The following is a 19,110-nucleotide window of genomic DNA, read 5'->3' as shown; positions in this document are numbered from 1 at the left end:
ATTAGTGTTTTGTTTGTTTGTTTTCAGTTGGTGCTTTTTTTTTCCCCACCCCTTGTACACGACTTTAACCCTTCCCCTCCGAGGTTTTTATGGGAGAATGGGACACGTGCCGGAAGATTTGCTACGTTTGATGAACATCCCAGGGCTAACAGTTTCCATCATCCTTGCGGTATGAAAGGTGCTGTGGGGTTGTGTGCTGCTGGCTGAGATGGATCCATCCTTCTGTGCTGCTGTTTGCGATGTGCTGAAGGATCCGGATTTACTGAAACACTGACGCCAGTAAAGTTACTCCTTCTCTGTTGAAGGCATCGGATGTGACAGTGCGGAGAAACATGTGTTTCACATTTCTGACTGGTTGTTTTGGTGCAATCAATACTTCCACAAGAAACATTGACTTCGCTGGTAATTGTAACACAGTGAGGCACACACAGCGATGGTTTCGGGCTGCATGCAAAGTGAGCACAAATCAAAGAGTGCTCGGTTCCTGTGAAGTGGGGCTTTCTGTTCCCCCAAAACTCCGGGGCAAAGGCAGCTGGCGATGTTCTCAGCCCACCAAAGAGAGCCTGGCCTCGGGGTGCAGAGTGAGCGATGACCAAAGCGCTGTCAGGAGTGGCAGGCAGTCGGATCGGATGGGGATCAGTGAGGCAACGGTGGTTGGAAGGAAGGTGGATCGTGAAATTATTGCCCGGAGGAATAGCAGGCGAGACGGAATGATGATGAAGTTAAACTTCTGTTTCTTCTTCTGTCGACGATGGTGGGCGTTTCTGTTGCTGCAGCTCCACATGTTGCAAGCACTGGCACAAGGTAAGGCTAGAGACATTTTTGTTTATAGAAATGCTGCATCTGCCTTCCAAGAGGAAGGCAATTTTGCTCGGGTAAAGATATACCATTTTACTTTGTCCCTGACAGAGGGAGACTGCAGAATTTGCAGGGAGTTGATTTCATGCGGGAACGGTCATTCATTATGCACGATCCTTTCTTTATGGAGCAGGGATTTGCAGACTGTATCTGCATGTTTCCCTTTCTCATCCTCCTGTGCTTCCCCTATCTCCACCTCCCACAGAGAATCAATGGCTTATCGGGACCGAATCTGCGCTTGTATTTACTTAAATCTGTCTGTGTGTTTCTGTGCTTTTTCTCTCAGGCAGCAGAAGAGTTAACTGCTGGTTGTGTGTGTTTAAAAACACTGTGCACTGAGATAAGTTATTAGGAGAAGGGGACTCATAAATCCGCCTACCAGAACTAAATCAGGCATGTAAAAGGAATTCTTTAAGCATATGAGTGCTGTTCTATGTGAACCTTGGTTCGAGCATTGTTCATTTCTTTTGGATTGCCAAGTAACATTTAGCCGAGACAAAAACTGCGATTGATTCGTATCTGAGCATTTCCACATCAGAGGTCCTTGCAGTCAAATGAGTCACTTGTAAATGCAGGGTCAGAGTCAACCAATAGACGTTAAATATCAAGTGTCCGTCACTTTGCATGTAAATTCCCTTCTCAGAAAAAATAATCACCAAACGTAGCTTAATTCTTAATAATCCTTTGACAGAGCAAGCAGTAAATGGCAGGCAGAAGCATTACAGTTGGCTGTGCTGAATAACGTGCTGAACAAACGCAGCTTTCACTTTCTTTGCTGGGCTGAGTTTTATTGCAGCGTGCATTGTCTGACTGAAGTGGTGTGTGTCGTACAACGCTGAACTGTGTCGTGTGGGACGATGAGTTGGTTATTACAGCGGAAGTTAATACTCCATGAAGGGGAATGGTCTTTGTTTTTTAGTTCTTTGTTTTCGAGTATTTCATAGGGAACAACGGTGCATTCAGCTTTAATAACTGTATGGGCTTGTGAGCTGAGGGTTATGGAGCCAAATGTGCTGTTAGTTTGTCTGCTCAGGGTTTACTGCTGCACCTTTGAAAAGTTTGGAGCCTCAGGATACAGAAGAATTTTAATCCAGTGTTTAAAAATGGACTCCACCCTCAGAAACCTTTTTCAGTGCTTTGTTTATGCTGTCATTCCCATTCCCCAAGTGCTTATGCTGAGGCCTGCAAGCCCAAACAGGATATTGTTATTCTGAAACAAGGCATACCTGAAATAATTCTCCCCATGAATTAGAACTCATGTAACTTTTTTTTTCCTTTTGGTAGCTGTTGATAGATGCCAGCATGATGCTTAGGTGTGGAAGACAAACACTGATTATTCTTGACGTATGCATTAAAAATATAAAGATTTTTCATTTAAGTCAGTTTTAAGGGCACATTATTCAGGAAGCAGTGCAGATGTCTGGTAAAACAGTTTTCTGTGGCTTAGTAGTAAGGCAGCAATCTAATTGGATTATAAAGTGAGCTGAAACTTCTGTTTGGCACAAGCTATGAAAAAAAATATTCCAATAGCACATTTCAGATTATGAAGCACTTGCAGTAGTAACAGGTCTAATCTCTCTTTAGGATTTACCGTCCTTGAGAAAAGTCCTAACACCAAGCTGGCTTTACCCATCTGTGACTAAGGTGGGATGGGATGTGAAGAGAGTGAGATGTGTTATTTTGGAGATATATTGGTGTTGATAAAGGTGTGGAGTTCAGATGCTGTTAAACAATGAAAGAAAAAAAAATTACCAAAGAAAAAATGCACGGTTCCACGTAATATAGTGCAAAAAATGCATCCTAGAGATAGGTCTTTAAAAATGGTTTGACTCACAAACCAAGGTCCTAATGCTCAGTGCTTCTGTTTGGTTTTCACAGATTTCCTATTTATTTCTAAGTCACTGTACTCTTTTGCTCTTTGAGTTCTAATGGAGTATAAAATGCTCATCATTTGCATGCTGAAATTTAGAAAGAAGATGACTATAGAAGTCCTGGTATCATCTCAGAAACTTTATTGGATCATGGGCAGGAAATAATTATGTGACTCCAACCTTACTATGTGATAGAAAAAAATGAACGTTCTAAATAAACAGGACACAGTTATTTTGAGAAACTCATAATACTGTGCTATAACCAGCTAATGTTTCCATAACAATTAATTAAGCATTAAAGAAATAAGAAATATTTCAAGTATACTCAAATGCGATTTCTAAATTCTAGGGAAATATATAAGGTACAGTCATTGAGATTAAGTATGTTTTTCTGTAAAGTGAAAGGAAGAAAGTATTTTCAGCTCCAACAGGTTATCTGAGTATTCTCTATACTTAGATGATCTTCCATGTTAAGGCAGTTCTGGAGGCAAACAGTAGATGAAATCACTTGTAAATTCATTTTGCACTCAGCTTTTCAGCTTCTCTGTCTTCTCTAGTAGTTGTGTTATATAGTTGGTTATAATGACTTATATGATTGCTTTTTCCTTTTCCAAGTAAATTTAATTATTATGAATCATACATTGGCTTACAGTACTGAATAATAATTTTTTCCGCAATCCTTAGTAGAGTTAGTGCAGACCTTCTGTTTGTGGAGAAACCAATGCCATGGCCTGTTACATGAACATAGCCCTGAGTGGTGCTCCCACTGCTGTTCTGGTTGCAGGTCTTTCGTAGACACCCCTCAGACTGTGCATGTCTCACCCTGCTTACCATGCTGGTCCACCTGTGGATGTGAAACTTGTCAGGAAAATTAGCCTGTAAGAGTCTGAAAACTTAGCCATTTCTTTACCTCATTCTATGTGTTGGCTAACTTCTGCCACGATGCCTCTTTTTATGGCATGTTAGTTAAATTGGAGTGTTAGGTGCTAGCTAGCCTTGAGCCATTGTGTGTCATCAAATAGTGATGAGGTGCTAATTGATAATCATCATAATTATGAAATTAGAATTTACAAGGTGATGGTAGAAGTGAATCATTTCCGTGATTTGAAGTGACTATTGAGCTTAGAAGAACATTAGCCAGTGGTGACCTCTAGCTCAGGGGTCTAGCAGGCCTTTGCATGGTCCTGTTGAATGCACAGAGCTCTTTGCAGGGTAGAAATATTGGATCTCTCTGAGGCTAACAAACACTGATGCTACTGCATTACGAAATGTTCATTGAAATGCTAGGCTATTCCTATGAAAATAGGAAAACTCTGCTTATTTGAAGAGATCGGAAGCTGCTGGAGATTAGTCTGTGCATTGTAATTGATTTAAGTACCTCTCAATATCTTACATTTGTTGAAGGGAACGTTTAGAAAATATACTCCTTTTGGATTGATGGCTGTAGTTCAGAATGATTTAAAAACAGAGCCAGTTTGTAGCTTTAAGTTTCTCCAACAGGAGATGGTTATCTTCAAATATTAAGAAAGAGAAGCTTGTCTGGTTTTTCTTATTCTAACAGCAATGGAAGTGTAATCTTTTTATGTCACTTGCTGAAATCTATAATTCAGCATTCTACAAGGACCTGAATGCATATTTAAGGTGGTATTGATATCTGTTATGTTTTGACAGAAGCAGTGATTTGGGAGGTAGTAGAAAATGCCGCTAGGGCCCTGCTTTTTTAATTCAAATACCAGATCTTTTGAAACTTGTAACTATGGTAAGTTCTGAAAATGTTTTCAAGCAAATTTCCAACTGCGTCTGATGTGCAGAGATGATAAACTACCTGCATAGAGTAGTTAGATGCTGCAGGGGCAGAGAGACAGTTCAATGTGAGTGTGGTATTTGCCTGAGAATGAGAAATGTTATGAATTATGTGTTGAATGAAGCATTTCTGATATTCCAGTAGATTCTGATACTATTATTGAAAATTCATTAGTGTGTCCTGGATTTACTTGTTTCCCTTTCTTTAGAATAACACTTTAAATATATACTAGTTTCTTAACAGATTAATTCTTTGGATATATACTAATAAATGGATTTGAAGGAAGAATCACAAGCCCAGGCTAAATAGAAATGGGATGGAGAGAGCAGAATTTTTGTGTCAATATCCAACTTTTAATTCTCTCTGCTGTACTAAATCTGAGTTTGCTTCCTCTGATTATCTTTGGCTGAAAAATTATTTCCTCTCAATATTTCTCAAAAAAGTTTAAAGAGATGCATATCTGTCAACATTTAAAGTACACAGTTTCAGACAGTTTCTTTAGAGTGCTCTGTTATAGTGCTATTAGAGGGGCAACAAGATTGTACACTTAGGTTGCTCCAAAAGTAACGCCTCCTATTTATTTCCATGGAAACTACAATAGTTTCAAAGAGCAAAATAATACTATTTGCTGGAGCAAATTCTCAGCTACAAAACACTGTTTTTCAGTGTAGTCACCACCATTAGCTCTGCTTTTTTGCCACTGCTGAATGAAAGCCAGCATACTGCACTGGAAAATATCAGAGGTGACCTGCTGTGCCACTGCTGAAATGCACCACCCACCATCTCACTGTGCTCACATCTGCTATTTGGACTCCATAAACATTCAGCATCAATGAATTGGGTGCAATTTTTTCCATATTTATTTACCCACCTTTGCTCCATCTGAGCTTCTACGTCAGTCTCCGCTTTGTCGGCCAGCCCCTCTGCTGCCATCTGTCACATGGCAGCAGAACGTAACAGAATACTATCAGGAAGCTTCTGCTTCTACTGCTGCATAACCAACACCTGCCTCTGATGTCATGGGGCAATGCAGTAAAAGAGGAGGCATTACTTTTGGAGCACCCTTGATATAGTACATCTCTATTTAGGATCTGCCCACGCATCACCAGAAGATGCTCCAACAAGGAATGGAATAGGTACAGAGGGAGATTGGAGCATTTTAGTCTTGGAGCTCTGCAGTGCATCTTTCGCATCGCTGAAGAAAAGGGAAGGGCATGGGTGCTCCTGGCTCATAGTCCTTGGAAGATTGTTCTGGAAGGCTCTGTTATTTCTGGCTGTTTTGAACAACAAAGACAAATACTGACTAATATTTTGAAGATTATCTGACTGATTAAACAAACAATAGAAATAATAAGTCTTATGGTGAATAATTACAAGGCTGTGTGAAGGTCTTGGACTTTTCGATATCTCAAAGGGAAGTGTTTTGTTCTACTGTTCTTAAAGGCATACACCTGAGTATCTTGAAAGGAAATGAAGAATTTTCATCCATTTAGCAACTTTGTGTACAGCATTGCCTGAGCATCGGTTCTGAAGGGACTGGTTACTTGATTCACCTGGGCCTTTTTGCTGTAGTAAGTCTGTGGGCAGACTGAAAGCAATTAGATTCCACGCAGAGCAAACCCCTGTTTGTGCTGCGTTCATTGCAGAATGAGCTTTTTCAACTATATATGCAGAAGTCCTTTGCATATATAAATATCCGATGTGTATTTAAATACCTTTTGATGAACAAATTGATGATTGTTGATCCCTTTGTGGTCTCCAAAGTAGTTTTTTCTTAAAACAATGTGAACAAGAATAACTTTCACAAAGATCTGTTCAGAGATGGAAAATGCCAGAACTATGGTAGCTTGTACGTCTTTAATCCACATTCCTCATACGTGACCATTATGATTAAGTTTGAATTGGTACATAATGTTTTACTGTCTTACCCTAGTTAGAAGCTAAGACTGAATGCTGTTCACAGATCAGATTTTCAGTATTTTGTTTTCTTGTCAGTGCTTGGCCCCATCTTTCATTTACTTGAAATGTTTTAAATTCAGCACAAGAAGACTTTTGTGTGTTTTAAAGGAAGAACTGTTAGCAGCTATGGCATTGCATTGGATTAGACTACTTATAGTTATTACAGCTGGAAAGCAGGTGGTTAGTGAGAGTTGCCTTCTGTGTGTGAGTGACTATAGAGTATTTTCTAGTGAATAAAGGCTCTTCACACCATGTGCATTTTTCACTAGCCACATAGCTCATGCAGAACAAAAATATCCCTCCATGAAAGATTTGTTTCTGAAGAAGCTGAAGGGGGTCCCTGGTGTATTCCTGCCTCTGGTGGTGCTAGTTGTCTTACTCAGTAGTTCAGACAACTTCATAATTTTCATTTCTTCAGAAAAAATTCTTTTCATATTCACGTGTAGTCAAGTTAACTATTTTAAACTGCAGATGTGTAGAAGTTGGTTCTTCAGATGTGTAGAAGTGCTTTCTTATGAGAAGTGTTGTTTTCTCAGTTTATTGGTTATGAATAGGCATAAAATAGGTACAATGATATATATATTTTTCCATTTTATTTAATTAATTGTTTTTCCACTTAAGTAAAACTTTCAGATACCCTCTGGATGTGATCTTTGAAAAGTTGCCTCCCCAGAACTTTCAATACATTCTGTAGTGATTAGGCCATGTAGCATTTGCAGTTTGAATTCAAAGGGTTGTGTGGTTGAGAAGGCGAGAACCTTTTATTTTAGTGCTTGTATTGACTTTATTAACTTTAAACTACTACAACTGCTTATGTAAGATCTATGTGTTATGCAAATTCTTGTCTTCTAGATGAATATTTTGTGTATTGTGTCTTATGTTAGTATTTCTGGTTTACTTGGTCATTTTTTGTTCTGCCCTTGCTACAAAAGACAATAAAATCTAATATTGAGCTGTTTTGTTCCTAGAGCTAGCTGAATCTGGGGTCACTCATGTAACAGGGGCAGTGCAAAAGTGCTGATGGGATTACGTGGCCAGGGCATGTGAATCCTGGCAGTCGTCGCTAAGATCAGTGGAAATTGTTAGAGAGCTTTCAGGTACAGACAAAATACAAGAGAATGTACACTGCCAAATGAAGCAGCATTTGGTGGCTGGTGCTCCTGGAAAGAAATTAGGAAGGTTAGTACTTCACTGGGGTGGTTTAGAGGACTTAACTTTGGATTTCTTTTCTGAAAGACACTTTAAGGGAATTCCTTTGTTAGAGGGAAGTTTATGAAATAAGTACTAAAGTTAAGCAATGCAAATATTCCCCTTAATCCCCCTGTATTGAGACTGTAAAGAGAAAAATGTTTTTTCCTCTGTCTTGTCTAAGTTGGAAATTTCACAGGTACTGCTTTTTAACATTTGTACCTAATATGTAGATTCCACAGATAAAAACGATGATAGCAGCTCCAACTGATCAAACTAAGCCTTTAACGCTACCTTTAGCAAAATGTGGGAGTGGATTGTACAATCTTATGGTATCTCACAGCATCCAGATAAGTTGTGATGTGTCATTCTTGATAAACGATAAAGCATTTGTAGTTTTTAGGCAGATAACCTGAATCTTTAATCCTATTTTTTGTATTTCCATGCTGTATTGCAGCAGCCTGAAGAGAAAGTTGATTCTGGGAGAAAAATCGTTATCCCTTAGGTCTCTTCAAACCACTTTATGGCCTTTCAAGCAATAAGCCATATTTTTTTATAATAATCTAAAATAAACTCCCAGGTCTAACAAGTTATCTAGAAAATGTTAGGTATAGCCCTCTTGGACTAGAAAGTAGATAGTAATGATACATAACTCCAGTGCATGCTGCTGAAGTGGTCCCACGCTGATTCCAGGAGGTGATTGTAACTCATTACTACACAAAAATCAGAGGATCTGATAGAAGCTACTTCCATCCTCAGATTTATGTTTATCCAATTCACTATATGTTGTGGCTTTGACAAGTGCTTTGCTTTTGGCATTGAGTTCATAGGAAATCTGGTCAGTAACATTACAGCCTTCTAAGAATGCTACTAAGAATGAAATAGAACTACAATTTGATTATGCCTAACATCTGGAAATACAGAAAAAGATGTTTCATTATACTGTTTGCTCAACCAGTTTTCTTTAATCTAATACAACAGTTTTTATCTTTCTTGCGCATTGGAGAACATCCTTTATTTCTTGTTACTTTTCTGTGAGGAAGTGCAGAGAACATTCATGACTGAGGACTTAAATAGCTGGATGGTATGCAGTGGTCAGAAATGAAATATATGGCACTATGCCATACCTGCAATTCAAAGATATGTTTATTGTAACAGAACAAACAGAAAGGGATGCACTGCTGCAGAATTGAAATGGGTAGGAGAAGGGAGGGGAACTATCTAACAATATCTCTAAGTATCTACATGGGTTGTTTTGCTTTTAAGTTTTCTTGAATCTGTGAATGTAGAGGTGCCACTGACTTTTCTTGCTGGCTGGACTATTTTCTTCCTTCATCATCAAGAGGTTGACTGATTGAAAATGGTGTTAGTGTGGTAGGTTAGAAAGTAGTACCCTTGTGCATTCTTCTCTACTGTGCTCACTAAGGAGAAACTCTGTCCATTAGTATCCTTCAAAATCTGCAAGAACCCTATTTTTCTATGATGTGTGCAAAAAGCTTTACAGTTGTGTAGCTGATAATGTGCAGGAAACACTGCTGTCCAAATTGATGAGGACTGCAATTCCACGTGTGTGTGCCCATCTATGTGCCTCACTGCTGTCCTGTTTTGTATTCCCTTTTCCCTTGGAAATAGTGTGTGAGTCTCAGTATTTTGAACTACCGCTCAGAGGTCTGTGTTTTCTGTTCTTCAAAAGAACACATTTTATGTAATAACTTTCTGATGTTTGTGGACTGAAAGTGTTTCCTATTCACAGAGCCTAATTCTACTATTGCTGGTTATCCTTACAAGGCTGAAAAATTTCTGCTTCTAAACATTTTTGTTCATGGAAATGGGATACAAAGGTAAACAATTTTGCCTTGGTTTGACAAGCAAAATAGACATATTAGTACCTAATATCTTCAAGTTCACCTATACTCATTTTGGTAACAACCTTTTAAATATTATTTTTCATTATATGATTTATTATTAGCATTTAATTGGTAAAATAATTATACATATTTTCAGAATCTTCGTTGAGAACTGAGAAGTTTGAAGTGTTGATAATTCAGTGTTACATTCACTATGTAAACATATCATGATTAAAATATGATGCCTTGTCACTCCCAATCAAGTTTCTCACAAGTATAATTCTTATCTTTTGTGTTCTGAATTTAACAGTGTCTTCTACTACCCAAAACTTGATTGCATGCTTACAGTGCACTGTTGTCAATAAAAGTCAGTAGTTAACTATTGTGCTTGATGAATTTGAAGACTGCAAATCTTAGTGTATTACAGAAATTCAAGTGCGATCTAAAACTTAATTTTGTAATTCTCAAATTTTTGGTGTTATACTATTAAAAATGAACCAAGAAATAGTGAAGTATCTAGAGAGAAAATGTAATATGGCTCTGCAATTGGACCATCCTATTCTCATGAGCAGAGATGAATACTTTTTATCTGTAACAATGCAGAATGGAAGCTTGATGCCTGCAAAATAGCTTTCACCAACAAACATGTTATCACTTTCAGCCTAAATGCTCTTTGACTGAATAGAGATAAAACACTTTTTTTGAATTTTTTTAAACGCATTTGACATCATTCTGAATACATCTATTTTAATATTTCCTTTCTGTAGGCAGCTTCCTCTGTAATTTGGCAGTCAGTGAGGAAAGACACAAACACAGGTAGAAGACAGATGTCACTGCAAAACTAAAAACTGCCAGCAGAGGAAGCTGTTGGCAGATAGAGCTTTTGAAATTACTTCTGAAATAATTGTGAATTCTGAAATAATCCACTAAGTGGCTGAGACCTAAAGAACTTGTTGAAATCTTGATATTCTTTGGTCTAAGTTCTACTCTCACTGAGTTGTAACTAAGTAGGATTATTTTTGTTGTCCTTTAAATTCCTAGTTTAATTGTGGTAGTTATTAAATGAAGGATGTCCTTTGGAGAGTATGGAGGAGTGATTTTTCTATACTTAAAAATGTCAAAATACGAAAGCTTTCACTCATTGACAAATAGAAAAATAAAGGCAAATGATTTGTAAGTCTGAATTGGTGGCAGCTGAATTAGTAGACAATATTTTTAATCTTCTGATTTTACCCTGTCTCAGCTTCATCACTGTCAGTGTAGTCCTCAGGGAAGAACCTCTCTGCTAGGGTGTATTCTGCACATGGAACTTCAGCTGACATCAGAAGTTTTCATCCACCGTGGGTATATGTAGCCAGATGGTAATTCAGTTCCTCTTGGTCACTCTGTTGACTTGGGAAGCGCAGGAGGAAGCATCAGCTTGTGCTTGTGCTGTCTGGTCAGAAAATCTACTTAGTTTAAGTAATGATCAGTGGTGCATTTTCTTATTTAATAGCTGTCCTGAAGGTTTATACAAACAAAGTCAAGTTGTTCATATTGTGAATACAAAAAGAGTGGTGAGTAATCTTGGGTTTTCACTCTTCCCTGTGAACGAATGTCTGTTTTCTTACAAGAGTTCTTAGCAATCTAAATAACCTTCTATAGAGCAGCTGAACATCATAACTCCTGATAAGCTGACCTGTGTGCAAACGTTCACTGCAGTGGAGGGCTAGCTGTCACTTTATTAGAATTAATGGCATTGCTACTCATGTTTACTTGAAATTCACTGCAGCATGAAAGTGAATAGGTGTTGGTGCTTTGGTAAACCATGGCACATCGCTTGTCTTTTATAACCAATTAGCAAGTGTTGGTGTTGGGCTTGTGAAGTGCATCTAGTTGTCACTTACACTTGAATGATGAATGTAATTAACATCCAAATCAGTTTGTTTACTAGAAGAGTTGCGTTTGAGCCATTAACATGTGTCAAAGGCTTTGGGTGTTGCATCACTTGTGAAAGAAAGAAAATGTTTGCAACTGTTTTATTATAAGACAAGATACAGTGTTGTTCTAGGAACATGACTGCCTTGACTGAAAGAACTCCCAAAACCAATATGGGAGATGCCAGATATGCATTTCCTCTAACTCAGTGAAATCTTACATCCCATGTGAAAGGCAGATTCAATTTCATGCATATTTGCAGCTCTCAGTTACTTTTCCAGATATCCAACAGCCTGAGCTGCCTTGAGATTCTGGAGAAGTGTCTGCGTGCTGAATAAACTGTGTGCATGCTTGGTTGGTCAGATGCTGTGAGGCAAATAAAACACAAGGCAGAGCTATTCAGAGCTCATGTAACAAGCCTGCAAGTAGAATGTACTGTGAGCATGAAGAACTGTCTGTAGTGATTGATACACTGGAATTTTTGAAGTCTTCAGTGTGTTTCAACCCTGTAAAGCCCCATTTCTTGTAAGACTTTCTTTTATTTTTGTTAATTTTGCTGACAAAGCATTACTTTTGCATAGAGAAAAGTTTGAAATTAACATCTCAATGGATTATTTTTATACACTTAATTATATTTTCCAGAATAGAATGTAAATGACTCTGCCCTGTTTTTAGTAATCCTTTTTTATCAGGTAATTTTAACATGTAAAAATGCTTTGTGTCATTTGGCACTGAGTTAAATATCTGTACCCTTGCAGTTTTTTTTGGCTATGTAGAAGTTCAAAACTATAGCTCTCAGCATGGAGTGTAAGATAGAAAATATTGCCCTAATAATGATTTCCACCCTCAGTTTCTTCTCTCCTACTCAGTTGCCTTCACTTGATCATTTAAATTTTGCTGACGGGAGCAATGTGAAAAAGAAGTAAGGTACAGATGTAGTATGAATAGTGTGCCCATCCTTAACGAAGTGCAACTATTTTGGAGGCCACCTCCTTTCTTTAGTGAGGTTTATCTGTTTCCATTTTATAAAAAGTCATCAAAACTCTTTATAAGATATTCTGATATTTAAATTGAATCATGAACTTTATGCAGTGTTTAAATTTTAAACAACTCATCCTTTTATGTACAATAAATATGTATTTAATTCTATACACCTTTTAGACTTCTGTTCTCCCTCAATCAGTCTGCACGTATATATATTTAATAGAAGTGTAAAACTGGAATATATATTAAGAATTTTAGCTTTGTATTTTGGTGACAGTTGTTGCTGTTATGTGAATGTATTATTCCTTTATAACCCTTTAGTTGTCTAAAACCATATGAAAGCATCCATAGTGATATAATTATCTAAAAAGTTGTGACCTTAATAAATCTTAAGGTGTTGTTTTTAGGCTAAATGACAGACAACAGGTTGCACTATTTTTGGTTCAGATAGGGGCATTAATATCAGTATGTTGTGCTATAAGTCATGTTGTAATTTACTTTAGAGGTATCGAATTAATTTTTGTGATTTAATTATATATGCTGCCAGATCTCACATTTCTAAGTGTAATTTGTATTTTTGCATCAATGTAGTTTCATTCTGTACCTTGTCTATTGACAGAGAAGCTATCTGAAATTGCATGGTCTTAAGTGGAGATCTCAGATCTCATCAATCTGCGTTGTGAAATGTAATAACGTTAGAGTCAAAACACTTGGGGTTATTCAATTACTGGTCGTGTTTTTTTGTAGCTCTGTGTGTTGTAGTTCCGCCAGAAACAAAGTGTTCAGATCTTTCAGATGTATCAGTATTGAAGTAACAGCTGAAGGCAACAGGTTTCAAGCTCTGCATCCTTGATGAAGGGTGAATAATTACCACTATCGGTCATTCATTAAGTGTTCCATTAAATTTGGAGGTTAAAAAATGAAGTGCATTAGTACATTTTTGTGTGGCACAAAGGAGGTGTTAGATTTTTCTTTTCCTTATGAAGTGCATGTCTCCTGTACCTTAGACCTTGTACTATTCTACAACTAATTACAGTGAATCCTTTTAATAGGAGGAAGCTAATGACCACCTAAACTAATATGTTACAATGGAAGGTTAAGATTTGTATGGCTGGGTTGAACATGAAAACTGATGTAATTTTACAAATAAAATACAGTGTATAAAAGCAGTCAATGTGAATTTAGCGAGTATTCATTAAAGCTTGAAAAACGTTCTCTGAAATGGTGATTTTGAGTTAATATTTAGAAAGTTTCTATGCCACTTCTACATTGCTGTTATAACGTTCTTATTAGTTTTGCACTGTGCATTTAAAAGCTCTGGTTGTACTGGGACAGTCTGAAAACTTTTCTAGCAGAGTAATTAACATCCGCTGTAGGGGTAACTGATAAGTGTTATTGAAGTTGCACAGATTAATCCCAATGAAGTTCTTTAATGTCATTTTGTAAATTGCACTCTTCTTCTTAATGTCAGTCTGATCTAATTTTTTGCACAGAAGGAAATGTGTTTCTTTTTGTGTGAAAAAGGATGTGCTTCGGCAGGTTTCAGGAATGGAGAAATTAGTCTATCTGCTCAGGCTGGTAATGGGGTGTAATGCCCTTCAAAGGCAAAATGTCAATTTATGCATAAGTCTTTCCTCATGCAAATATTTGTCTTTTGGGATATGTGGCTTTTGCAGCACCTCATATTAAAGTTGGTTTTAGCCAAGGGGTCCTGCATATTATTGATGATTAATACATATATATATATATGTATTTTTTAAAAAGACTTATTTGGTTTTTACGTCAGAAACTTAAGAGAATAAACAGAATCAGATTGTTGAGAAGATCAAAAGCAAGAAAGAAATAATAAATAGAAGTTTTGTCAGAACCGGGGAAGAAAGGAAAGATATGAGACTGTATCTTCATGTGTACTGTTAAGTAAATCTTTTAGTATGTTTTGATAAATGTTGCTTGTTTGCTTTTGTACCCAGTGGAAGGATTTCTATTAGCAGAAGGGATGTTCTCTGTGGGAGATTGCAGAGCTGCTACATAAATGAGTTCTTCCTCACTGGAAGATGACTAATCTTTCTGGAATTCTTACCTATGAATTCCCAGTACTGTCCCTGTGGGCAGAGAATAGAATAAATATCTCATTAATCTTAAGTTACAAGAAAAAGAAATAAATACATTGGAAAAAAAAATAAAAATAGGAAAACTACCTAAGAGCTGTTTTGTAAGAGCAGCATTTTCTGGGCACGCCAAAGGAGTAGAGCTGTCTAGTTATGAAGGCTGTGTTGTTCTCTTTTCCACCCTTCGGTGTCCCTGGTTCCAGTTACTTTTGCCTGTTTATCAAAAGGAGTATCTAATCTTTGAGCATGCTTGCAAGCCAGAAGTTTCTTTGTATCATGTCATTGGTGTTCTGGTACTCAAGTATGGCATATACCATCACTCTTTCAAAGAGTGTTAGTTTAACAGATGTCTTGTACTGGCTACCATCTGATCTGTATTAGTTTTAGGACTGGATGTAGGTAAAAGACTTTTCCTTGGTTACTGTGAGTAGAGTGGCAGATGAATCATGTATTATTTATCTTTTTAAATCTCCTAATGACTATTTGATCATCTTGGGTACAACTTCTCTTCATTGCATCATCATCAGAATTGTTTAGTAAGTTCTAGGCAATTAACCTACGTAAACTCTTACAAGCACAGACTTTTGTGACAAGTGTTGGTAAAGGTAATAATATCGCATTGATGTAGCAAATGTTAAATTTCTCAGGTGTACTTTTATAAGTAGTTAGTCTTTGAGAACAAAAGATTATTATTTATTTTTCCTCAGACATTGGCTTAAATAGGGCTGTCACTTTGAGTTTGTTTTGTAATAGCATATTTATGGTATGGAAATCAACAAGGATAATAAACTTGGAAGCAATTAACACCAATTTTAGTAGCTGCTTTTCCCAGCAGATCTGTGCTTGATGGTGCAGGGTACCCGTTATCCAGTAACAAGGAAAATATAGTGGTGTCCTTTGTTTTCTTGATTGTCTAACTTCTGAAGCAGGCAGCTGCTTCAAATATCTGTCTAATACTGATTGTTTATGCATTAACGTGAGGATCCAGTTATTCCTACATCCCAAATTCTATTCTAGTATGTTGCCTTGTTTCACTTTCAGAGAACTTTAAAACTCTTATTTAAAAATGAAACAATTGTGGATAGATGACCTGCAGAATTTAACATGAGAGGAATGAAATATTTATTCTGTTGTAGACCTATGCTGAGCAGTAACAATATTAACAGGAATGTAAAAATCTAATATTACTAACTGTATAAAACAGTGTTAAGAGTATTGAAATTGAATGCATATAAAATATCATTAATATAACACTTTTGTTTCCTTTTCTACCTCAGGAAGTTCTTGCAGTGATGCCAGAGAACTTAATATTTATAGAAATAAGAATCTTGATTATTGAATGGTAGTCTTTTTAGGCCAGTGTTTAAGCAATTTTCATAATTATGTATGTGGAAAGTAGCTAGATGGGGAAAAATGAAATTCAGTTTAATTTATAGTTTGATCAGACTTCATAATTTTAGAATTTAGAAAATCACACTAAATCTTGATCAATTATTTCAGCTGTGCTTATAAGTAACTGTGTGCTCTTTGGCTTGACTCCTTCTTCTGCCATATTATCAGGGAAGGAATGTTTTTTTTTTTTTCTGTGTTATTCTGGAGGCAATGAAGAATGAGTATGACTACTGAATCCTTCTATCTGTATCCTTATACATAGCTGCTTCCGAGGATTTGAGTGATGATGAGATGTAGGGTAGCTTTGCTTCCTTATGGAAGCAAGATCAAATGTCAAGTGTTGCTTGTCGCTGTGATCAGTATAGCTAGCCCACTATATGGTTCATTAGAAGCTCATAGTAGCATACAGTAATCTCAAAACTTTCTGTCCTTGTCTGAACATTCAAAGAAATGATGGATTTACTTTGATTTACAAAAATCCACCAGCACAGGAAGTACAGAATATTACATAAATTTTCTTGGAACAGATTTACCTAGTTGTTAAATGCCTTAGTATTCATCTTAACCTGAAACACAGTATTTAAGTCATAGTAGTATTGAAATGCAATAGTTAAATTGAAACATAACTGATATTTCTAAGGCAGAAGACTGGAAGAATCTTGCAGGTTTCTGGCTTTTTGAACTCTGAAAACTCTGCAATATAAGTGCTGAATAAAATAGCACAAAGTCTCTTTATGCTGGAAGCTTATAATGCTGCTATATGAACGTCTATTCAAGAGTAATTAACATCCAGCTTTCTAAAATTTAGCCTTCGATTTTGATGATGTGTATATGTCTATAACTGTAGAGTCTTGAAGGACAGAAAAAGTGTCATCCACCAAAGGCTTAGCAGACCGTAAAGATTACTTCATGAACAGAAATATGAAAAACAGGCAAGCTATGAGGGCTTAGCGTGTGTCAGGTTTATGCAAAATGCTTGAAGGTGATGGTCCCATGTTACATACCAATGAAATGGTTAAGGTTTTTGTTTCCTCATGCTTCTCATGATGTTTCATGGGAAGGGGTGGGGTCACATTCAACAAGGTGTGTTCAGATTTCCAAGGCAAAAGTATCAGGTGATTAAAACTAAGTTCTCTGGATTTGTTAAATGAAAGATTTCTTTTTTCTTTCCTTTTTGGAATTGTTGAAATGTCTATCTCCATAGGATTCTGGATTAAAGGAAAGAACGTATGAATGTATCTTACTTGGTAGCTTGTGGGGAATAATAATAATAATAAAACCCCTAAGTCTGGCTTTTGCTTTCTCTGTATTACAGTTCCATTAGGTAAGCTCCCTAGTTCATTACTGTGACTTTAACCATAGTTTTTGGTTTATTAGCCTAAAATGTTTTTTCATATTCATTTGTAGCCTGAGATGAAACCCTATCTGGTTTGATGAGCACAAGAACCGTGAGCAATTTTAATGGCTGTTGTTTGAACCAGGTAGATCAAATTTGGATAGGCATGATGTCAGTATATAGAGAATCATAGAGTCACCAGTGCTGGAAAAGATTTCCAAGATTATCTAGTCCAACCATCAAAAGACCCTTGCCCGCTGTTTGATCACTATAAAAATAGAATTTGATTTCAATTTGTTATTTTTAGAACGTGCAGGAATTAAGTGCATAGACATTTTCTGCCAAAACCCATTCTCGTGCATACTATGTTTATCTGACACGTAGGTTATCTTTAGCCATTTTTTCCCCTCAGAGTATGGTAGTGGTCAATAGTGTTCTGTAGGTTAGGTTATACTTAAAATGATGTTCCCTTGAGATACTGAGTGGGTAGTAATTGCTACTGTGTTATAAACTCTGTAGGTTATAATCACTTCTTAGTTTGATTATTCTACATACTTTATCCATAACATCATCAGTACTAGAAATGCAGTGTAACCTTTGCTTGTAATATATTTAGCTTATGGGGTAAAAATGCTTCAATGAGTATTTTAGGTGAGCCAAATGAGCTTTAATTATAGCATCTGCAGATATGGTATTAATATAGTTTTGTATGAAAGGATTTTTCTGCAGAAGTAATTCTGTGATGCAGTAGTTGATGAATCCATAAAGTGATTTTGAGACCTTTAATTTTGGTCCATTTCAGCTCCTTTTCACCAGTTTCTTTCCTTCCACTTTCTTTCCACTACCAAAAAAGGAATAATTCCAGATAATTTAATAAACAGAGTTACTGAGTACTGAGATTTCTCTTCTTTACAAAAAGAGCAAAATAAGTAACCAACCATTTTTTATTACAGGCAACAAACATCTATTGCCATGAAAATCCCCCACAGAACTGTATAGCAGGCCAATCTCAGGTGCTGGAAGTTATACCACTACTTTTGACAACAACTGTTGGTCATCAGATGCACTATATCTAAAAAAGAATAATTAAATTATGTAGGAAAGACTTATCCATTTCAAGTATTTTTGATAAACGTGATGTTGGACAATGATTCGATGATTTTTTTATTGGTTTTACAATATCACAAAATCCAATGGGGAAAAAAAAAAAGGATTTACATTTCTATATTTCTGTGTTACTGAACAGCTATTAGGGGAAATTGAAGTTTGTTGTTAGCTGTGAGAGTATAAAAGAGCTGTGCAACAATACTCTTGTAGATATAGTGCTTGCTTCCTGGAAGCTATTAATTCTATTACAGTTTATTAGTGATGCATCATAAAGTGCGTATGAAGATGACATTACTTTCAATCTTACAAAAGAAAATTATGAAGACAGAAGTGAGAACAAAATCTTTGAAGATAGTTTGACCAGAGTTTGCTAGAAATTTTATTAATGGCATTGTTGATTATAGAAAAATCTGCTACTCAGTTATGGATGCTCAAAATGAATGCCACGTTAACACAAAATCAGCCTCATCGTCAGAAGGAGTTTTAGTATTATTTTTTTCCCCAGTAATTTAACTATTAATCTAAATTTATTTTTAGTCCAACTTTTACATTTTAAAAATGTTTATCAGAGAACTGCAAGCACTTTTTGTGAAGATTCTTGGGTGACAAATGATATTCCTGCCAGGCAAATTATATATTTAACTAGCATATAGTTTCCTCTGGCAGGCTATTTTTGTATTGACGTTAAATTAGGTTAGCTAAATTATACATTATCACTAAAGGCAATTTAACAAAATAT

The 19,110-nt window shown here is 36.5% G+C and overlaps 1 protein-coding gene across 2 annotated transcripts in view; it reads left to right on the top strand.

The window, feature by feature from the left end:
• The first annotated feature begins 223 nt into the window (after positions 1-223).
• The window catches only part of SDK1 (sidekick cell adhesion molecule 1), a 352,886-nt gene continuing 333,999 nt past the window's right edge, over positions 224-19,110 (top strand). For both annotated transcript variants that reach the window (XM_065732888.1, XM_065732887.1), the window contains exon 1: positions 224-804. In XM_065732888.1, the coding sequence (XP_065588960.1) occupies positions 333-804 (472 nt within the window). In that variant the 5' untranslated portion in view covers positions 224-332. The remainder of the gene's footprint in view (positions 805-19,110) is intronic.

Source organism: Cyrtonyx montezumae, unplaced genomic scaffold (assembly GCF_038088225.1).
Source record: "Cyrtonyx montezumae isolate F1298 unplaced genomic scaffold, pur_monq_1.0 scaffold_16, whole genome shotgun sequence".
In the NCBI taxonomy this organism is placed as follows: domain Eukaryota; kingdom Metazoa; phylum Chordata; class Aves; order Galliformes; family Odontophoridae; genus Cyrtonyx; species Cyrtonyx montezumae.
Note: the sequence above shows the minus strand (reverse complement) of the source record. Positions and strands in the feature narration are given on the sequence as shown.